Source organism: Schistocerca cancellata, chromosome 4, assembly GCF_023864275.1.
Source record: "Schistocerca cancellata isolate TAMUIC-IGC-003103 chromosome 4, iqSchCanc2.1, whole genome shotgun sequence".
In the NCBI taxonomy this organism is placed as follows: Eukaryota; Metazoa; Arthropoda; class Insecta; order Orthoptera; family Acrididae; genus Schistocerca; species Schistocerca cancellata.
In genome coordinates this window covers 42,576,361-42,598,155 of record NC_064629.1, presented here as the reverse complement: position 1 = coordinate 42,598,155, position 21,795 = coordinate 42,576,361, and the positions used below count along the sequence as shown (strand labels likewise).

Sequence of the window (21,795 nt, the reverse complement as noted above, 5' to 3'; positions counted from 1 at the left end):
ATACAGTTGGGATGGAAGAACGAAGAGTGTAATTGATTATATTCTAGTAGATAGGGAATGGGGAGAGAAAGTAACAAATGTGAAGGTAATTCCAAGTGTGAGTGCTGATGGAGACCATAGATTACTGGTGGGACAATGGAAAATGATTCAGTGTGTGAAAAATAGAAAACAGAAGAAAGTGACGAGGATACGGGATTGGAAATTGAAGGAGAGTGAATGTGCTGAGAAGTACAGAGAATTAATAACACAAAAATTTCCAAAAGAAGTTTTCTGCGATGTAGAAAAAGAATGGAGCTTATTCAAAGACACTTTAGTCGAAGCAGCACAAAAAGTATGTGGCAGAACATCTGGAAAGGAAAAAATAAAACAGACAAGTTGGTGGGATGATACCACAATCCAAGCAGTTAGAAGAAAAAATGGAGCATGGAGAAAATGGTGGAAAACTAAAAATGACGAAGACCATAAAAGATATATAGAGGAAAAGAAGAAGTGCAAAGAAATAGTGGAAACAGCAAAGAAAAAGGCATGGGAAGAGTTTACAAAAAAACTTGAAGAAGATGTGAAGAGCAATAAGAAAATGTTCTATAAAATGATGAAAAATAAAAGGAAGGCTTCTGAAGTACCAGTAAAGATGGAAACAGAGGACGGTACCATTATTGAAGATCCAGGGAATATAAAAGATCTCTGGAAAGAACATTTTAAGAAGCTGTTAAACGCTGAGGACCAGGTACATGAGGAAACAACAAATAATGGAGAAATTGAGAGAAGTTGGGAAGCAGAATTAGGACAAATTACACAGGAAGAAATGGAAAAAGCTGTGAAGAAGATGAATGGGGGGAAAGCCCCAGGACCTGATGAAGTATCAGTGGACATGATAAGAGCAGCAGGTCCAGTGGGAATACAGTGGCTATATAGAGTACTATCAAGCGTGTGGAGAAATAGTAAAATACCTGGCGACTGGAGAACAGGAGACATTGTTCCCATTTTCAAGAAAGGCAATAAAAGACTTTGTAAAAACTACAGAGGAATAACCCTCATGAGTCATACAGCCAAGATTTTTGAAAGAATTTTATTAAATCGAATAAGTGAAAAGATAGAAAAGGAGCTGAGTGAAGAACAGCATGGGTTTAGGAAAGGAAGGAGCACAATCGACCTGATATTTTCTATCCGTCAACTGATGGAAAAAAGTTGGGAGTATAACAAAAGGGTGATAATGGTTTTTATAGACATAGAAAAGGCATATGACTCAGTTGACAGGGAAAGACTCTGGGAAGAACTGAAGAAGATAGATATAGAAGATGGATACATTAATGTTATAAAGACAATGTACAGAGGCCACAATTGTAGGATTAGAACACCATTGGGGAACACTGAATACTTCGAAATAAGACAAGGACTTAAGCAAGGAAGTATTCTATCTCCTGCGCTTTTTAATGTTGTGATGGAAGGAATGAATAGGGCAGTTAAAGATATAGTAAAAGAAAAAGACAAAAAGATGATTTTTGCAGATGATATGGTAATATGGGGTGATAAAGAGGTAGATGTACAGTTACAGCTTGATGCGTGGAAGGAAATAATGAAAAGGTATGGATTAAGAATAAATAAAGATAAGAGTGAAGTAATGGTATTTGGAAGAGAGAAAGGTATCAATGGAAATATTACCTTGAATGGAGAACCCCTCAAAGTGGTAGAAAGTTTCACTTATTTAGGGAGTGAAATATCTAGGGATGGAAGGATAACTAACGAAATTAATAGGAGGTCACAGAAGGGAGGCAATTTCTACCAAACAATAAAACATCTGATTTGGAATAATGAAGTTTCAGAAAGAGCAAAACTCCTGATGTATAAGAATTATTACTTCCCTATTGTCACCTATGGTGGAGAAACATGGACAATGAAAGAAAGGGACTGGAGCAGACTGCAAGCAGGGGAAATGAAATTTCTCAGAGCAGTTAAGGGAAAAACAAGAATGGACAGAGTAAGGAATGTAGAGATTAGAAAGGACCTCAAACAAGAAAGTATGAGAGAAGAAATTGAAAGAAAGAGATTAAGATGGTATGGGCATGTTAAGAGGATGCATGGGCAGAGACTCCCCAAAATTATGGAAGAACTAAAGATGGATGGGAAACGACCTAGAGGGCGCCCAAGAACACGGTGGAAAATGGGAGTGAGAATATCTGTTGAAAGGAGAGGTGTGACCTGGCAGCAAGTGGAGGAAGAAAAGTGGTGGGAGGACCGAGCCAAATGGAGAGGACTCGTCAGCACCCAGACCCGGCAGTAGCTGGAGCGGGATTCGGATATAGATAGATAGAAGTTTGTGGCACAACTTGACTAGAAGAACGGATCGGTTGATAGGACATGTCCTGAGGCATCAAGGGATCACAAATTTAGCATTGGAGGGCAGCGTGGAGGGTAAAAATCATAGAGGAAGACCAAGAGATGAATACACTAAGCATATTCAGAAGGATGTTGGCTGCAGTAGGTACTGGAAGATGAAGGAGCTTGCACAGGATAGATTAGCATGGAGAGCTGCATCAAACCAGTCTCAAGACTGAAGACCACAACAACAACAACATCACTAAGACTTATTGGATTCAGCGTTAACTTATTGAACCTGTCGCTTACACAATATTTATCTTTATAACAGATCTGAGGATGGCAGTATGCCGAAACCGGTAATAAAGTGTAAAATATCTGTGTGATTAAGACAGTCTTGTGAAAATAAAGTGCCAAAAATGATTGCGGACTCATTACAGACTTCATGTCTTCAATTAGTTATATACAAGTTGTAAATAACCTTTCACTCCCTGCTTTTTATCCTTTATAACTTCAGAATTTTTTTAGAGGCATTCCAGTTAACATTATCTACATATGTGTGTTTGCCTTTTGTCAGTCTGTATTCTAAGATACTTAAGTCATAGAGTTAGTATTGCCTCACATGTGCCAACATTTCTCTGGAACATAAACTGATCTTCCCCAACTTGCATTATACTGCTTGTTCCATTCTTCTGTAGGTAATTTACATTAGTATTATTAGTGTTGTTTATATGAAATTAAAATTAAGTATACGGTATGTGGTCAAGAGACGATGCTTTGCCTGCAAATTTCCTTTTCCCCGAGGACTTCCTGTTAGTGAGCTATGGTAGTGAGGATTTTACTTTTTGATTCACTTTTTCAACTTTTGTCAGTAGTGATGGCTGTGTCTTCTGACATAGTCTAGCTTTCATTTCTGTTCCCAGATTTGTGTTGTCCCTGGACAGCCGCATCCGGCCCCTCCTGTTGTTCCTCAAGCGCTGGGTTTACAGCATAGACTTGACGCCGGTAGCCAGGAGCTCACAGAGACCGGAGCTGACGTCCCATGCTCTTCATATGGTCACCTTCACCTTCCTACAGACGGTGAAGCCTCCCATCCTGCCTCCCATAAAGGATATGAAGGAAGCTGCGGACTACAGCATCAAGGTTGCAGGTTAGTGATGTACGCACTTCCCCTATTCTTGCAGTAGTGTTTGTGTGAGGTCAGTTCAATAAAACAGTAAGGTTCCTGGTCACGGACTCAATTAAAATACATATCAGCAACTAAAGTTGCTGTTATTCAAAGAGTGTCAGGGTCCAGCTGGGGGATCTATTGATCTGATGGAATTAAATTTTCCTAGAGGCATGTTGAGTCTCAGCTTTATTTTTCAGTAAGGATAGAAGCTGAAGTAATGAATTAAAGTTTCTACCAAGCCAGGGATTTGAATCTTTCTTTCCTGCTTACTAGGCAGATGTGCTGTCCACTACACCACCCTGGTATTGTGAATAGCACAGCAGCAAGGATTACCCTAGTCCAGTGCCCTCTCTAACACAAACTTCAATTCACACTTCAGCCCATCTTGATTTTCCCATTCTTAAATTATGTACAATTGTGGGGTGCAATTCCATTATTGGAGAGCCTCGACAATACTGACGATTTAAGAGGGGAGGGGGGGGGGGGGGATCGAGTAGTGCTGAGGTGTAGGGGGGGGGGGGGGGGGTAGTCTGTAGTAGTGGAGGGCACATCTGCCTAGTAAGCAGGAGACTCATGTTAGTCCCAACCTTGGTACAAAATTACTTCAGCTTCTATCCTTATCAATGATACAGCTGGGGGAGGTGTGATATATTACACTGTATAGTTGAAGTGGTGAGTTGTTGTTAAGCATGTAAGCAAGACAGGATGTTGCCGGGCTTTGGATGCATCCATCTTCACAACTAACAAAATACACATATGTGTGGCTATGTTGTGCCAACACTGCAACTTAGAAAGACTCAGGTGAGGGGTTTCGTCACACCCTGTAGCGGGTGGGGGTGGGGGGGGGAAGAGGTGGTGGGGGCTGGGGAGGGGGCGGCAGGGACTGACGCTGATGTTGAATGCCGAGAGGGAGAGGTGGCAGATGCACAGCATAAGAATGATGTGGAGGAGTGGGCTGAGAAGAGGAGCTAAGGGGTTGGACATACATAGGGAAACATTGCACGAAAAGCATGCTTGAACAGAAATACAGATGCTAGCTGAGCTTACAGGTGGCACGTGTATTTGACCATGAATGGCACTTGTTCAACACCGTCAATACATTGAAAGTGTCAGTCGTGATCAGAACAGAGTTTTGTGTAGATTTGAGTGCATTACATTGGAGCTAAGTGAATTCAAATGTGGGCAAACTCTTGTTTGGTGTAGTGTAGGTTCCATAACCAACATAGCTGATGTGTTTGGTGTTGCGAGCAGCACTGTATTGAAGATTTATAGTGCGTACAGGGAAAGTGGAAAAGTCATACATTGTCACAATGTGAATGAAAGTGTGTGATAGATTGAGATGAAAAATAAGAGGACAATGCCTGCAAAAGTCACTTCAGAACTGAATGTTGCACTCGTGAACCTGTCAGCACCGAAACACTAGAAAGGGAGCTCCATAAGCTGCAATTTTTAGGGTGAGCTAGAGTTCCAAAACCACTCATTTAGTGATGCAGAAGCCTGTAATAGCAAAACATGGTGCCAAAAACATAAAACATGTGCTGTGGATTAACAGAAGAGTCATTTGATCAGTTGAGACTTGTTGCACACTGTTTGCAATTTCTGGCTAAGTTTACATCCAGAAAGTAAAACATGTTGGGGCTTCAGTGATGATTTGGGCATGCACATTGAGGTATTCTGTGGTCCCCACAGTTACCTTGCAAGGTTGCCTTACTGCCAAGGATTGTGACCATTTTGGCTGATCAGGTGTTTGTTCCCCAGTGGCGATACCGTGTTCCGAGATGACAGGGCCCGCATTCCCACGGGTCGCATTGTGCAGGACTGGAAAGTTCAAACCCACATCCTGCCATCTTGATTTAGGCTTTCCACGATTTCCCTAAATCGCTTCAGGCAAATTCTGGGATGGTTCCTTTGAAAGGGCATGGCTGATTTTTCTTCCCCATCCTTTGGGACCGATGACCTCGTTGTTTTGTCCCCTCCCCTAAACCAACCAACCAACCAGCTAGGACTGGTTTTATGAGGACAAAGATGGATTGTTGCATATTCCCCAGCCACCACAGTCAGTGTAAATATTATTTATTGTCTGTGGTCCACTTAGGAGAGAACGGTGCATGATCGCTATCCATCTGCCGTTATTACCTGAACTTGCCTCTGTTTTGCAGGAAGAATGGTATAAGATTCCCTTGAGAACCATACATGGCCTGTATTTCAGCATTCTGAGGTGAATGGAAGCCATTTTGAGTGCCAATTATTTTCCTACACAACATTGTGTATAGTAATGTGTTGTGTTTTTATTGTTTTCGAGTTTTTGTCCACCCCCTGTAGAGCAGAAGTAGTGCAGGACTGTGGAGTAGAGGGTGTGAACGTACAATGAATGAAGTTGTGGATCTGGGGCAACACGAGAGTTGGGTATGGGGCAGTGGCAAACAGAGATTCAGGGCAGGATGGTTGTGGGATATAAGGATGTGTTGCAAGAACTAAATCCCATGTACATAGTTAAGTGAAGCTGCTGTTTGGGGGGGAAGGATCCAGGTAACGTAGGTTGTAAAGCGGCTGTCGAAATAGAGCATGTTTCATTCAGCAGCTTGTTCTACCAGTGGGTGGTCAGCTCTGTTCTCGGATGCAGTTTAGAAATGGCCATTCATTTGGTTTGTCAGTTGGTTAATGTTCATGCCCACATAAAATACTGATCAGAAATTGGTATATGACATGAGTGCTTTGACAGGTGGCTCTGCCTCTGATAGGATAGGGTTTGCCTGTGATGGGAGTGGAGGAAAAAGTGGTGGAGGGCTGTATAAGATAGGTCTTGCACCTGGGTCTCCCATAAGGATTTGGTCCTTATGGCTAGAATATGGGAATGGGTGTGGGCTAGGATATTTCATAGATTGGATGGGTAGTGGAATACAACTTTACAATTTTTGAAGGGGTGGGAAGTATCCTGGGTAGGATAACACTGGGTTCAATGTGGGGCGGTGGTGGGGTGAGTGGAATGCTGTAGCCTGTTGTGGGCTCGTGAACTAGTGAGGGCTATGGTGGGTACAAAGCCTCTCGGTTGTTTCTAGGTCCCCAGTTACATACAATACAATACAAATCTTGGATATTGCATTTCTCATTACCAGGCACTATGATGAATACTCGAAGCCCTGGCAAGAGATACTCTTAAAGTTATTGAAGGGCATGGTGATGAGGGGGAGTGCTCCTGTGCAGCTGATTCATAGGATTGGTTCAAGGATTGGTGGGTGCATATGGATACGGCACAGGAACTTTGTCTGTGGCCTAGGTTTGTGAGTGATGCATGTCTTAGAAGGTGTTAGTAAGACTTCCAGTGAAATAGGCAAGGGATTGGTAGTCATAGCAGATACACTGTTCGCAGGTGGCCAAACCATATGGGAAACATCCATAAAATGTATTCACATCTGCGAATATGGACAACCGTCAGCTATATAATGGAATGAAAATAATGAACATTTGTGCCAGGCTGGGAGTTGAACTCGGATTTCCCACTTATCTCCAGCAGTCACCTTACAGTTAAGGTATTGGAGCATGACTCATGGGCAGACTCAGACTTTCGTATCTCGTCAACCACATGTTTACAACCTGCACTCGTACACCCATACACAAGCAGACACAGCAATGTCTGCTTGTGTCTGTGTATGTGTGGATGGATATATATATATATATATATATATATATATATATATATATATATATATATATATATATATATATATATATATATAATGTGTGTGTGTGTGTGTGTGTGTGTGTGTGTGTGTGTGCGAGTGTATACCTGTCCTTTTTTCCCCCTAAGGTAAGTCTTTCCGCTCCCGGGATTGGAATGACTCCTTACCCTCCCTTAAAACCCACATCCTTTCATCTTTCCCTCTCCTTCCCTCTTTCCTGATGAAGCAACTGTTTGTTGTGAAAGCTTGAATTTTGTGTGTATGTTTGTGTTTGTTTGTGTGTCTATCGACCTGCCAGCGCTTTTGTTTGATAAAGATGCCATTAGTGAATGTGAATCAGGCAAGTGGTGGCTAGGAAGGTTTCCTCGAGATGACCCACAAACACTTTGGCATAGGAAGGTACCGTGCTGATGTCTGTGGCTGTAAGTCTCAAAGGAGTATTGGCTGTGTGTGAGAATGTAATTAGTTAAGTGTGCATAAGCAATGAGGTTGTGGGTTTGGAATAAGTAGGGCACTGGGAGAGGTACTGGTGGATAGTGGCAAGGTAACTGGCACGGGTGACGATGGTGTATAAACAGGTGGCATCAACAATACCGAGTCTGAATCCAGCTGGTGGGGATATGGGGATATGTTTGTGTCTTTATATGGGAAGCTAGGTTATGGGCAGTGCATTGGAGGTATTGACCAACAAGAGCTGAGATTCTTTCTGTGATAGCATTACCTGAGTACAAATGACAGCTCCGCCAATGCACTGCCCTTTTATACCTTGTCTACGTGATACTCCAACTATCTGTAGATGTGCATATCACTACCCCATGACTTTTGTCACCTCGGTGCAAATACTGTAGAAGTAAAGAAGACCATTCACCAAAAAGAAGCAGCATTAGACATCGACCGGCAAACACAAAAAAGATAGAAAACTTGCTAACTTTGGGAGTAAATACTAATTTGAGCTAGAGCCCCGCCTGCCCTGAGCCCTGCCCCCTCCCCCAAAAACACACACACACACACACACACACACACACACACACACACACACACACACACACACACACACACACAACCTGAGGCCTCTTACTAGTTCTGGCTGGATGCACAATGCACGGCTTGTGGACTAGGGTGTGATGCGTGTTGTTGGGTGGACTGGATAGATGCAGGGAGAGGTGGGAGGCAAGCAGGAGGATTGGGGTGGGTATGTAGTGGCTTAGAGGGAGGCAGGTGGTTTACTGGCTTTGAATGTGGGAGGAAGGGCTGGCAGACGCACGGGTTAGGCATGTGCTGCACGTGTGTTGGAGCTAATGAGGAGCAGTACACAATGAAGGCAACGCTGAGAGGTGAATTGGGGGAGGTGAGAGGGGATATAACACTATAGGTCAGGATTGATCTAAGAGGTCATGAACATCTTATTTGTATCTGTCAGTTGGTATGGAAAAATTGAGATTTGGGGGATTTCTTTATATAGCTTTTCACGATTAAGTCCCGACGCTATACAAAGCTGTCATTTGGTTACGTGTGATTTGCAACCTGTTATGCGTTACTTTCCGATAATCATATTTTTTTCTGATTACCGTTAAAATATAATGACGATAAATGTTTGAGATCATTTGGAATAATATTTTAATAACTATGTAGATGACATGACGTCATTCGTTTACTCTTAGAAAGAAAAAAAGTGTGTTAATTGTGTGTTTATGGATGGTCAGTCTCGGAATCAGTGATTACGATTCCAGAAATAATTGATTGGATGAAGTTCAAGTGCACACAGTCGTGTAGGGCAAATTATGACCTTGAAATTGGTTGTAGATGTATGCAGGTCAATTTTGTGACAGGCTAGTAAGCATTGCGAGTGTGTCGTGGTATCGAGACTGCTTTCGCACCACAGACGGTTTGCTTTAAACTTGCAAAAATACAATTTACGCGAATTCTTAATTATCGCAAAAGGGTAGAATATTTGATGAGCCATTGTGGAGGGCATAAGTTTGGATAGAAAGATCATTTTCAAAATCCAATATAAATCCTGTTGATCGAAGTAGCCTAGTAACCCAAAAGCTCATACGGGGTTATCAGTAGAAACAGTGTACTATTTTTAATGCAAACATTTACACTTTACATCGAGGTGTGGATGATTTGTGGGCACAAAATAAACATTTGAAAGCATTTGATTAAATAAAAAGGAAAAATATAGAGAAGTTTATCCGTATATTTTGTTATTTCATGAACAGTGGTATTTTCTTATAGTGGTGTAGTGCCTTACGTATTATGTATATTGTGACAGACTGACCAGAAGTGCTCTCATTAAAAGTAGAGTTTTGGGCCTGATACAGAGTAGCTGGTAGTTAGTCTCAAAGGTTAAGTGGAGAATAATATCACACTCAAATAACGCAGCATCGAAACCCACTATCTTTATACTATAGTAAGTTAGCTATTCCAGAATCAGGTGATACCGTGGCCGTGTAGTTGTGTGTTGTTGACAACAAATAGGTAAACATTAACATAAACATTTCTCATGCTCTGATATCAACGAGGGAAAGAAGAGACAACAATGACAACATATACGCATACGTATACAAACAGTATACATGGCGTCTTACAATACAATAACACAAAGGACGTCTTGGTATAGGGAGAGGGGGTGTTAGGACAGAGGGGAGGATATCCGTAGGGTGGAGGGTATGTGGGGACAGTCAGTTAATGGTGATCAAGGCCAGGATGGTTCCAGGTGTGAAGAATGTGTTCCAAGGATATCTCCTGTCTGCATAGTTCAGAAAAGGTGGTGGTGGTGGTGGTGGTGGTGGTGGTGGTGGTGGTGGTGGTGGTGGTGGAGAGAATAATCCAGATGCCCCAGGTCATGAAGCAGCCACTGAAATCTTAGCATGCTGTGCTGAACTGCTTGTAGCAGCTGTTTCTTCTTGGCAACAATTTGGTGGTGGCCATTCGTCCTTGTGGACAGCTAGTACATGGACAATGAATGGTCATGGAACATTGTGTGGATAGATGAAGCCCATTTCCATCTTCAAGATCGTGTCAAGATACACAATTGTGGAATATGGGCAACAGAAAATCTAATGTGACTCTTCAAGCTTTCCCGGCAGATGTGTTGTAAATAGTCTTCACGGGTTTGCTGCCGAATCACATTGTGCAAATTCCACAATATTTCCTCCGAGCAACTGTCTGACATCTTCAGGTGGTTGAACCACTTGAAGATATCACACAGTTGCTCTGAGGAAATATTGTGGAATTTGCACAACGTGATCCGGCGGTAAACGCGTGAAGACTATTTACAACAGAAAATCTGCTCACACACAAACCAGTACCACTTCATTCTCCAAAGGAAACTTGTGTGGTGTGGGTTGACAGCATTGTTCATCATAGGGTTGTATTTTTTTGAGGAGCGAGCCCTGCGGGTCATGTTATCTGTATTGTCAGTGGTAAATGCGATGAGAGTTTTCTGCACAGCAATGCCATTCCAACACTTCAACAGTTTGGATATGTGTGTGAAGAAGCATTTTTATGCAAGATACTGTTCCTCTGCACATTGCACAGTCAGTGAAGTGACTGCTGCAGATGCATTTCGGAAATGCTAGAATGATCAGCTGTCATTTCCCTACTGTCTACCTACCCATATAATCTAATCTTAATCTGGGTGACTACTGGCTGTCGGGTTATCGGAAAGATTCTATGTTCAGTGCTCTGATTACAAACATAACTGAACTGAAGGCACACACTGCGCAACACATTCTGAACGGATCCCCTGAGACACTGTGATCTGCCATGGAATGTGCTGTCTTGATTTCAGCTTGGGGCAAAAAACGGTGGTCAGCATATTGAACATGTCTTGCGACTGTCTCACAACTAGAAACCAATGTCATATTGCGCTTATGTGGTTTTTGGCCTCAGGAATATTAGAAATGGATGGCATTTTACTTTTTATGTGGTTTTTGGCCTAAAGACAATTAAAAGGGAATATTTCCCATCTAATATGATACGATCTTTGCATGGAGGATGGGCTAAACTAACTGTGCCACAACTATTGACTGCCTTACTTGTACAGTCATGCACATTGAAAAGCATGGACACTGTAATGTGCAACTCAATCGTAGCCACCATATTGCAATTCATCTGCCATTTGTAGCCAAACCTATTTATGTTGCAATGCTTACAGCACCATCTCTTGGGAAAATTTTCGTTATATCCCCCTCCCTCCCCCCAATTACATTCCCCCCCCTTCTTTGTAATACGATATTCAAATTTGACATCATTCTCGGCAGTTCTTTCTTACAGCATTTTGAAACTGGAACTTGAATTATAGTCGGCCTGCAATTCAATCTAGCAATGGCCTTGCCACAGTGGTAACACCAATTCCCACCATATCACGGAAGTTAAGTGCTGTCAGGCTCGGCTATCACTTGGATGAGTGACTGTCTGGTCTGCTAAGTGCTGTTGGAAAGCAGGCTCCTCTCAGCCCTTATGAGGCAAACTGAAGAGCTACTTGAAACTTCCTGGCAGATTAAAACTGTGTGCCAGACCGAGACTCGGTCACAACCTTTGCCTTTCGCGGGCAAGTGCTCGATCATCTGAGTTATCCAAGCATTCTGGAAACATCCCCCAGGCTGTGGCTAAGCTATGTCTCCTCAGTATCCTTTTATCCATGAGTGCTAGTTCTGCAAGGTTTGCAGGAGAGCTTCTGTGAAGTTTGGAAGGTAGGAGACGAGGTACTGATGGAAGTGCAGCTGTGAGGGTGGGGCGTGAGTTGTGCTCGGATAGCTCAGATGGTTGAGCACTTTCCTGCGAAAGGCAAAGGTCCCGAGTTTGAGTCCCGGTCCAGCACACAGTTTTAATCTGCCAGGCAGTTTCATATCAGCGCACACTCCGCTGCAGAGTGCAAATCTCATTCCGAGGAGCTACTTGATTGAGAAGAAGCAACTCCAGCCTCATAATCTGACAACGGGTGGGAGAGCATTGTGCTGACCACGTGCTTTTCCATATCCACATCCACATCCATTGATGCCCATAGGCCAAGGATGACAAGGCGGTTGGTCAGTACCATGGTGCCTTCCGGAGGCCTGTTCAGATGGAGTTCAGTTTAGGAATTCTATCCACCGACACAGCTATTGAGGGGAAATTAACCTGTTAAATGGGTAGTTTGTGAGCACACCTCTTCCTCACATAAATTTTCCTTCATTTTTAATTTAAATTGATATTGGATGGGAATAAATAAAATATATTGCAGAAGTTAACTAAAATTTATTTTCATGATATTAAAAGTTGTTTTCAATGCAAAACATTTTAAAGTAAGGTGCTACACACAAGGATACTTGGAGTTCTGCACACCAGTATGAAGTCTCTTTCCAAAGGCCTTTCTGTGTGCACAACACACACCTTATCAGTCATTTCTTCATTGTGGGTGGCAGAAGATCTGGAAAATGCCTGGCTTTAAGACACGTCACTTTTGGTGTTCGAGGTGAGCGTCCTGCTCGTGCCCTCGTGGTGAAGGTACGAGCAACTGTTTGCCGAGACTAGTCGTGAAGCTCATTCTACGTTGTTCACCACCATGCCTCCTGTACAGAAATTGGCTAGGCGCTGTGAGCTACAGTAGTGCTTTGTTGTCAGTATTTCCGAATCAGTCACTGCACTAGCTAGATTTTTCTGAACTGGAGTCACCTTCACTAGCTGCAACATCTGTATTTTGGAAACTTTCAGAACTGTCTGTGAAATTTTTTCACTTTCTAAAAGCAGCTGCTCTGTCTCTGAATCTGATAAGGCTTCTAGGATTACTCACTAACGCAGCGGTAAATGCAGATGGAAAAGGTACACTTTTGTGGCTGCTTCGTTGAACGCATACTGTTAATGCATGCTGAAGTGGAAAATGTTATAGGTAGTCCAGAATATGCTGTGATGCTTGAAGAGCTGCCATTTTGTGGACGAAACTCAACTAATACCGCAGTTTAAATGGCTGACCGATAACTCGGTATTCCCACTTGCTATTAGCCACAGAATGTGTCAGACGTATGTATCCATCCAACACACTGTGAATTAACAGAGTGCAGACAGAGATATCTGTCATTCCTACTTAAAAGATGAATGCAACACAAGAATGTGCTTTTGATTTCCAGGTTGGGAAACCGCATTTTGCAACGACAGCGAACAGTTCCGCATCACAGATCCCCACGACAGGCGATCTGTCCGTGAACTATTGCTGGGCTTCCTGCAGTGCTTCCAGCAGATCGACTGGCAGAAGATGGCGGCATCTCCGCTGGATGGAGCGTTTTTGCCACGCCAGTCGGTGCCATGCACTGTGCCTATGAAATCTGCAGCGATGGTGGTTCTCGACCCGTTCAACCTGAGTCGAAACCTGACCGTGAACGTTAGTGACATGGCACTGTGTCGACTCTGCGCAACTTGTGCATTGACAGAGAGGGAGATGACGTCTCGCTGATGGCAGGTGAGTTACTCTTTATTACTTTCCTGATATCTGGGAAGGTCATTCTAAAAGTAAAGAACATTTTGAAATGATGAGCTGCACAATTTTCTGCCCCACCCCCACTACAGTGTTAGATCTTAACTATTGTTAGTGCCAGTATGACACTAACAGTGAGAGGGAAATGTCATTTACTGTTTATTTGTAAAATTTTAAAATGTGTTATTGTATGACAATCCCACAGAATGTACAATTTGTAGTGTGGTATGGTTTGTGTACAATTTGTAGTGTGCTATGGTCTCTGGATGCAGAAATAGTCTGCCCAGTTGAAAATTACAGGCAGATAATCAGAGTAGATGAAAATGTGATGAACGAAGCTTCAGTTTTAAAATAGTGCACCATTTGTAATGGCAGATGAATGAATATATGTGCGTGCCAGGTTTGTTCCTCGACTTATGGCTAACGAACTTGAAAATGAACGACAAATGGGAGCTGCACTGACTTCTCTCTCTCTCTCTCTCTCTCTCTCTCTCTCTCTCTCTCATTACAACATGGACGGTGAAGAATTTTTGAACCACTTTGTTACTGATGCTGAGATCAGCTTTTCACGTAAAGGTCCAGAAACGAAGTACCAGGCAATGGGATGGCATCACTTAAGATCCTCGACAAAACCAAAACAAACTGAACAAATTTTGAGGAATGGAAGGGTTATGGCAACAACGTTTTGGAATATAGAGGGCATCCTGCTCAGTTGATTTTATCCATAGAGGAGAGACCACAAATGCAGTGGCCTACTGTCAAACATGTCAAAGACTAAGTCGTGCCATTCAAAAAAAATGATGTCGATTTTTGTCCAGTGGCATTGTTATTCCTAAATGATTGTTTGCCTGGGTTCTGAAGGATTTTCATTGGCAGTTTAGATGAGAAATTTTTGAAAATCTGCCTTATAGCCCAGACTTGGCTGCCAGGTGATGACAATCTTTTCCCAAATCGAAGGATTTTTCTTGGGAGAAAAGTACTAGAAATGACAATGAAATAAGGGACCATTAGTGACTGGTTCAACAACTTAGTGGCAGTGAGAGTATGCAGAAGTCACTGGAAAGCTTATGGATTTCTATGACCAATGTTTAAATTTGAACACAGACTATGTAGAAAAATACCTAAGGTATCAAAATATGTTGTGAAAAGGGGTTTTCTTTCATTAACTTTAATGAAAATGTGTGGTGGCACAAACCTTCTTTACCTCTACAATGACCCTCACTTTTCCGCATGTTAAGTGGAACTATTTGAGGCAAGGCTACTTGATAATAAAATGAGTTGTTTCATCTATAATTCACTGAGTACTGATTTTATAAATAAAATTCTAACTAAGAAATTTATTGTACTATGAAGTGAATCTAGTGAGTTTGCTTAAATTGCATTGTGAAATGAAGAAACCGTTCTGACACAATACATAGACCTTTTTAAGGGTAAATGTTTCTGAAAATCAGAGTAGTTGAATAACTATAGATAAAGTTGCAATAATAAATGGAGAAACAGAACTTAATACCTAACTCAGAATGACTAATAATCATACGTCTGGACTATACCATCTAGATGTAAGAAGCTTATTCAGTAACAAAAATGAGCTTCTCATATCAACACTGGACAAAGAAAAATCTAAATTCATTTTTCAGATGTGCAATCCGTAGCAGAACATCTGGAAGTCACAGAAGTTGAAGAGGTGCACCTAGAGGGATACAAGTAAGATATCACATTATATAATTGTAATACGAGAAAGGGGAGTGGCTACATACATAAAAAATGCAATAAAGTACCAGGCCATAGACCTCGGTGAATACTGAATTGACCAACTGTTTGAGTGCTGTATTTTAGAAATGGTCATGGGCACACACAAGATAGCAATATATATAGAATCCAGTAGGAAATGATTAATACTTCATGAAGCGATTAGTGAGTACTATTAAGATTTAGTAGAAATAATTGTTAAGTGATTGTGTGTGAAAATTTGAATGTAGATGTCACCTCTTGATAGTTGTGATTGAGAGCACATACAGTGTAACAGTGTTATGTTCCATCCTGCCTTTTCCATTGTTTGATTAGAGCACATACAGTGAAGGAAAAAAATTGCAATACCAAAAACTAATTATGGAGAGTAATGAAATTTCAAGAATACATTTGTCTAGGTAACAAACATATTTAAGTGACTAACATTGCAAGATAACAGACTAATGTAAGTGCAGGATAAGCCATCATAAATGTGAAATGGTGGTACATTAATAACTTGTTTAATTGCCAGAATCTTGAATGCAAGCGTGAAAAGGTGCATTCATTGTGTTGTACATGTGCTGGATGTCAGTTTGTGGGATGGAGTTTCATGCCTGTTGCACGTGGTTGGTCGATACAGGTATGGTTGATGCTGTTTGTGGACGGCATTGAGGTTGTCGTCCAATGATGTCCCGCATGTGCTCGATTGGAGACAGATCTGGTCATCAAGCAGGCCAAGGCAACATGCTGACACTCTGTATAGCATGTTGGGTTACAAAAGCGGTGTCTGGACGAGCATGGGCACCGAGGCAGAACCAGCTTTCATCAGAAAATGCAACAGACCTTCACCCTGCCTTCCAATCAGCTCTCACTTGATGCCACTGAAGTAGCAGGTGGCAGCGGTTTGGGGGCCAGTGGAATGCACGCTCAGACTGTCCTGGAAGTAACAGATTTGTAATAAGAATGATATTTTCACTCTACAGCGGAGTGTGTGCTGATACGAAACTTTCTGGCAGATTAAAACTGTGTGCCGGACCGAGACTCGAACTCGGGACCTTTGCCTTTCGCGGGCAAGTGCTCTACCAATTGAGCTACCCAAGCACGACTTGCACCCCGTCCTTGCCCCGTGAAAGGCAAAGGTCCCGAGTTTGAGTATCGGTCTGGCACACAGTTTTAATCTGCCAGGAAGTTTCAGATTTGTAATAGTTCGTTGTGTCACAGTGGTGCCAACAGCTGCTCTAGCTGTGATGCACCAGAACCGTATGCCAAACACAGTGGTCTTCTCTCTCGGTACGTGTCCGTCCAGAGCCCAGTCTTCCTGTAACTGTACATCTTTTGACCACCACAGCAATCATGCATGTTGGCTACATTTCTTCCAAGTCTCTCTGCAATAATGCAGAAGGAAGATTCAGCTCTCGTAGCCAAATTATATGACCTTTGTTGTCATAAAGGTGTTCTTGGCTAACATCAACTCACCACATCCAAACCTATCTCTCACAACCATCACAGTGTGTATTTAAAGGAAACCTGATTTGCATCCTCATGGTGGCGCTACTAGCTATTCCTATAAGATTGGCATGAAATTTGAATAGACATCATCTTTCAGATGTAGAAACACATCTACCAACTTTAGGTTGTCGCATAATTCCTCCTTGGTCTTGCAATTTTTCTCTTCCGTCATTGTAGTTACTTATGTCCGGCTTTGGTTTAACCCCTCAGTAACATTATTGTCAAATTGCAGCAATAACACACTGCTACCAACCAGGTCTAATAAAGGAAAAGCATAATTTCACATAATGGTAAATGCTGACTCAGTTACACTATTCAGAGAGAATTTGCAGGATAAAAAATGTGAAGTAGTTTACCAGGGACACACAGCAAGTGAGAACTTTAATTTATAGTGGTTAGGGGGCACTTAAAATGGAAAATAAGAAAAATGGTTGTTAATGTGTGGAAACCAAATACTTTGTGTGAAGTATTAGGTAGCAACATCAGTTGAATAGTGTGGAAGGAGTAGGAATCTCCTAGCTCCATTCATATATAGTGTGTGATAAGATCGATTGCTTTTAACAGCTCTGTACACACTTTAATCAGTCAAATCATATCCCCTTTATCTCTCTAGGAGCAGAATGTAGGTAGTTGTGTAATAGTATATTCATTGATTCCTTCTCGGGAGAGTTTGTGCCTATCTAAAAGAGATTACCAGTTCAGTTTCCTCTACATCCCTGCGACACTCTCCCAAGGGTCAAACATGCCTGTGACCTTTTGTGCTGCCCTTCTCTGTATACGTTCAACATCCCCTGTTAGTCCTATCTGGTATGGGTCCCATAAACTCGAGTAGTATTCTAGAACTGGTCGCACAAGTGATTTGTAAGCAGTTTCTGTTGTAGACTGATTGCATTTCCCTATTATTCTACATGGACCAAAGTGACATCTGCTTTACTTGTTAGTGAACCTGTTTGTTTCATTTCAAACTCTACAAATTGTTACCCATATTCATACGAGTTGACTACTTCCAATTGTGAATTGTTGATATTGTAGTCATAGGTACAGCAATTTTTAAGTTTTGTGAAGGACACAATTTTACATTTATGAACATTTAAAGCAAGTTGCCAGTCTTTGCTCTACTTTGAAGTCTTATCAATTTCTGACTGAACTGTTGATTAATTGGGTTTCTGCCTGTTACTTGTGTCTTCCCTGCATGATATTTCAATTGCATGGCTCGCAGCCTTCTTCAGATGCTGTCTGATAGTGATTCCAGTGTGGAGCCAGTCTGGAATTTATGCCTATGTTGTACTAGGTGCTCCCTCTGCAGTCCATGCCACGTTTGGCTCTCTATCCTTGGTGTGCAGCGCAGACTGCAGAGGGAGTGCCTAGCACAACATAGGCATAAATACCGGACTCGTTCCACGCTGGAATAAGTATTGGACAACACCTGTAGAAGAGTGTGTGTCACGTAGTTGAAATATCATGCAGGAAAGACTCGAATAATTGGCAGAAATCCGATGAATCAACATGACAATGCCTTGCTGTGAAACCCTGAAGAATTACATCTGACTGGATGTTTGTGCAATTTCATTCAACAAACTGTGTTTGCCTTTAAAAGTCCTGTCTGGTATACTGAATTCATTATTTAAGTAGTGACAAACGTGGTATGTGACTAAAACTGTTTTAACCCTAATCCATGGAGATGGTCTATGACTGAAACTGATCGATATTAGGGTTTTAAATAAAAAAGCAGCTGATGGTGAAACACGCATTTTATACATTTATTGATGGCTGTTAATAGTCATATTCCAAAAATGTTTAAAATTTCCGTACAGACTACATATCCAACTCGCATATCATATCTGCCACACTCTCTCCTCTATTACGTGATAATACAAAACGAGCTGCCCTTTTTTGCACCCTTTCGATGTCATCTGTCGATCCCATCTGGTAAGGATCCCACACTGCGCAGCAATATTCTAACAGATGATGAACGAGTGTAGTGGAATCAGTCTCTTTAGTGACTTGTTGCATCCTCTAAGTGTCCTGCCAATGAAACACAACCTTTGGCTCGCCTTCCCCACAATATTATCTATGTGGTCTTTCCAACCGAAGTTGTTCGTAATTTTTACACCCAGGTACTTAGTTGAATTAACAGCCTTTAGAATTGTACTATTTATTGAGTAATCGAATTCCAACAGATGTCTTTTGGAACTCATGTGGATCGCCTCACACTTTTCGTTATTTAGCGTCAACTGCCACCTGCCACACCATACAGCAATCTTTTCTAAATCGCTTTGCAACTGGTACTGGTCTTCGGATGACCTTACTAGACGGTAAATTACAGCATCATCTGCGAACAACCTAAGAGAACTGCTCAGATTGTCACCCAGGTCATTTATATAGATCAGGAACAGCAGAGGTCCCAGGACGCTTACCTGGGGAACACCTGATATCACTTCAGGTTTACTCGATGATTTGCCGTCTATTACTACGAACTGCGAACTTCCTGACAGGAAATCATGAATCCAGTCGCACAACTGAGACGATGCCCCATAGGCCCGCAGCTTGATTAGAAGTTGCTTGTGAGGAAATCTAGAAATACGGAATCAACTTGAGATCTCCTGTCAATAGTGGCCATTATTTCGTGCGAATAAAAAGCTAGCTGCATTGCACAAGAATGATGTTTTCTGAAACCGTGATGATTGTGCATCAATAGATCGTTCCCTTCAAGGTGATTCATAATGTTTGAATACAGTATATGCTCCAAAAACCCTACTGCAAACCGACGTCAATGATATAGGTCTGTAGTTCGATGGATTACTCCTACTACCCTTCTTAAACACTGGTGCGACCTGCACAATTTTCCAATCTGTAGGTACAGATCTATCAGTGAGCAAGCGGTTGTATATGAGGGAGCTATTGTATCAGTGTAATCTGCTGCATGGAGTCCCCACAGCAGGCATCTGGTTTGTGCACCCATGCTGACTGCTGTTCATTGGTGACAACAGCTGGAAATCGTGAAACGTGTGAAAGTAAACTCGGCAGGAAAAATTATGGTCTAGAGAATGTTCTTGTGGCATTCCCTAGGTGATCCTAATATTCTGGAAGCCTCAGTGGATCAACGCAGGTATGCATCTATCCTTGCCCGCCATGTCCAACCCTACATGCAGTTTGTTCTTCATTGGCACGGTGGCATCTACCAGAAGCACAGCACAGTGAGTTGCACAGCTTGCAGTGTATGTGCACGATTGGAAGAACACCAGGATGAGGTTACTGTTCTCCACTGACCATCAAACTTCCCAGATTGAAACTCGATGAAGAATCTGTTCGACCACACTGATCGAGCTATTTGCACTGTGGATCCTCGACTGAGAAGCCTAGTGCAGCTGGCCACAGACATGGAGTTGGCATGGCTCCACATTCCTGTTAGTACCTTCCAGAACCTCACTGACTCTCTTACTGCATGTCAACACTGCAAACAGTGGTTATTCAGGCGCTTGACAAGGGGTCATATTAATGTGACTGGACTGTGTAAGTACGTTGTACACCACCATGTTACACACTACAGTTCAGAGCCATATCTAGTGGCATATGTAGACATGAAGAATAAAGATGTAGAATGTTAATTACATTTGTTTATTTAAAAATCTTTGGAGGCATTAGTTTTTTTGCATGACCACGTCATTACTATAAATATCCATTTCAGTAAATTAGTGCTAGCCATAATTTATTAGTATAATTTACAGAAATTGCCAGCAGTGATTGCATCATCCGATTAATGTCCGACCTGACTCATTCCACATAACTCTTGAAGATAGAAAGTATCCCAAGAAAGTCTATCAAGAAAATTTCAAGAACTGGCTTTGAAGGATGTCTCTAGGAATATACTAGAACCCCTTACATACCGCTCCCACAGGAATTGTGATGACAAGATTAGGTTAATTAAACCAAGCACAGACATTTAATAACTATTCCTGTGCTCCGTATGTGACTAGGCCGGCAAAGAGTCTCAATAATTGGTACAGTGGGACAAAAACCCTCTACCGTGCATGTCCGTGGTTCAGAGTATAGATGTAGGTATAGATCCCTGAAGGCTCCCTCCCTCATGATGGTATTTATGGAACAAAGTGTGTTAATTAATGAAAATAATTGAAGTTTGTTGTTGGACAATCATAAAGAAATGGAGAAAGATGGATAAATTTCCACTTGGTGTAATGGATGGGACCTCTTTACATGTGGATAAATGAATGATTATGTCCGTAACAAAGAAAGAGAACCTGATACAAAGGGTGTTCAAAAAGTTTTGCACAGTCGTCTCTAATTCTTTTATTTTTTGCAGGAGGATGATGAAATTTTTTGTGAACATACTTGGAACATGTAGCTATACATTGAGCCTACTCAATGTAGCCTCCATCATCTGTGATGCATCTGGCCCGACATTCTTTCCATTATGTAAATGCACTTTGGTAAAATTCTGGGGATTGACTTTTACACCATCACTTGACACAGGAAATAAGGTCTTTCTTACTGTCAAATGTTTTACCGTGTAGGTGGACCTTCAGACGACCAAAGAGGTAAAAATCAGATGGAACCAAGTCCGGACTGTAGGGAGGATGAGTTACAATTTTCCAACCCATTTTTCTGATTTTCTCCTGTGTCGTAAGGGCTGTATGGGGTTTAGCATTGTCATGGCGTAGTCTGATGAGCTGACCCTGAAGCTGTGGTCTGTGGGTCTCTGTGGCACATCGCAGCTTATCCAGTGGCGCACAGTAACAGGGAGCAACTTCCTGTGAATCGATGTGGCAGAGTCATCGACGGTCTTGAAGAGGAACTCCATCACAGACAGTTATCGCAACCTGACTATCTACTTCATGGTCCGTTATGGCTCACCTGTAAATAAAATAAAATGCTTTTATATACCAACTTATAGCTAAATGTTCCAAGTATGTTCA

General features: G+C 41.9%; 1 protein-coding gene across 1 annotated transcript in view; it reads left to right on the top strand.

The window, feature by feature from the left end:
* Positions 1-21,795, top strand: part of LOC126184669 (speckle targeted PIP5K1A-regulated poly(A) polymerase-like) — an 89,736-nt gene that overhangs the window by 50,645 nt on the left and 17,296 nt on the right. The window contains exons 6-7 of the mRNA XM_049927154.1: positions 3,240-3,466; positions 13,281-13,609. Of these exons, the coding sequence (XP_049783111.1) occupies positions 3,240-3,466; positions 13,281-13,603 (550 nt within the window). The 3' untranslated portion in view covers positions 13,604-13,609. The remainder of the gene's footprint in view (positions 1-3,239; positions 3,467-13,280; positions 13,610-21,795) is intronic.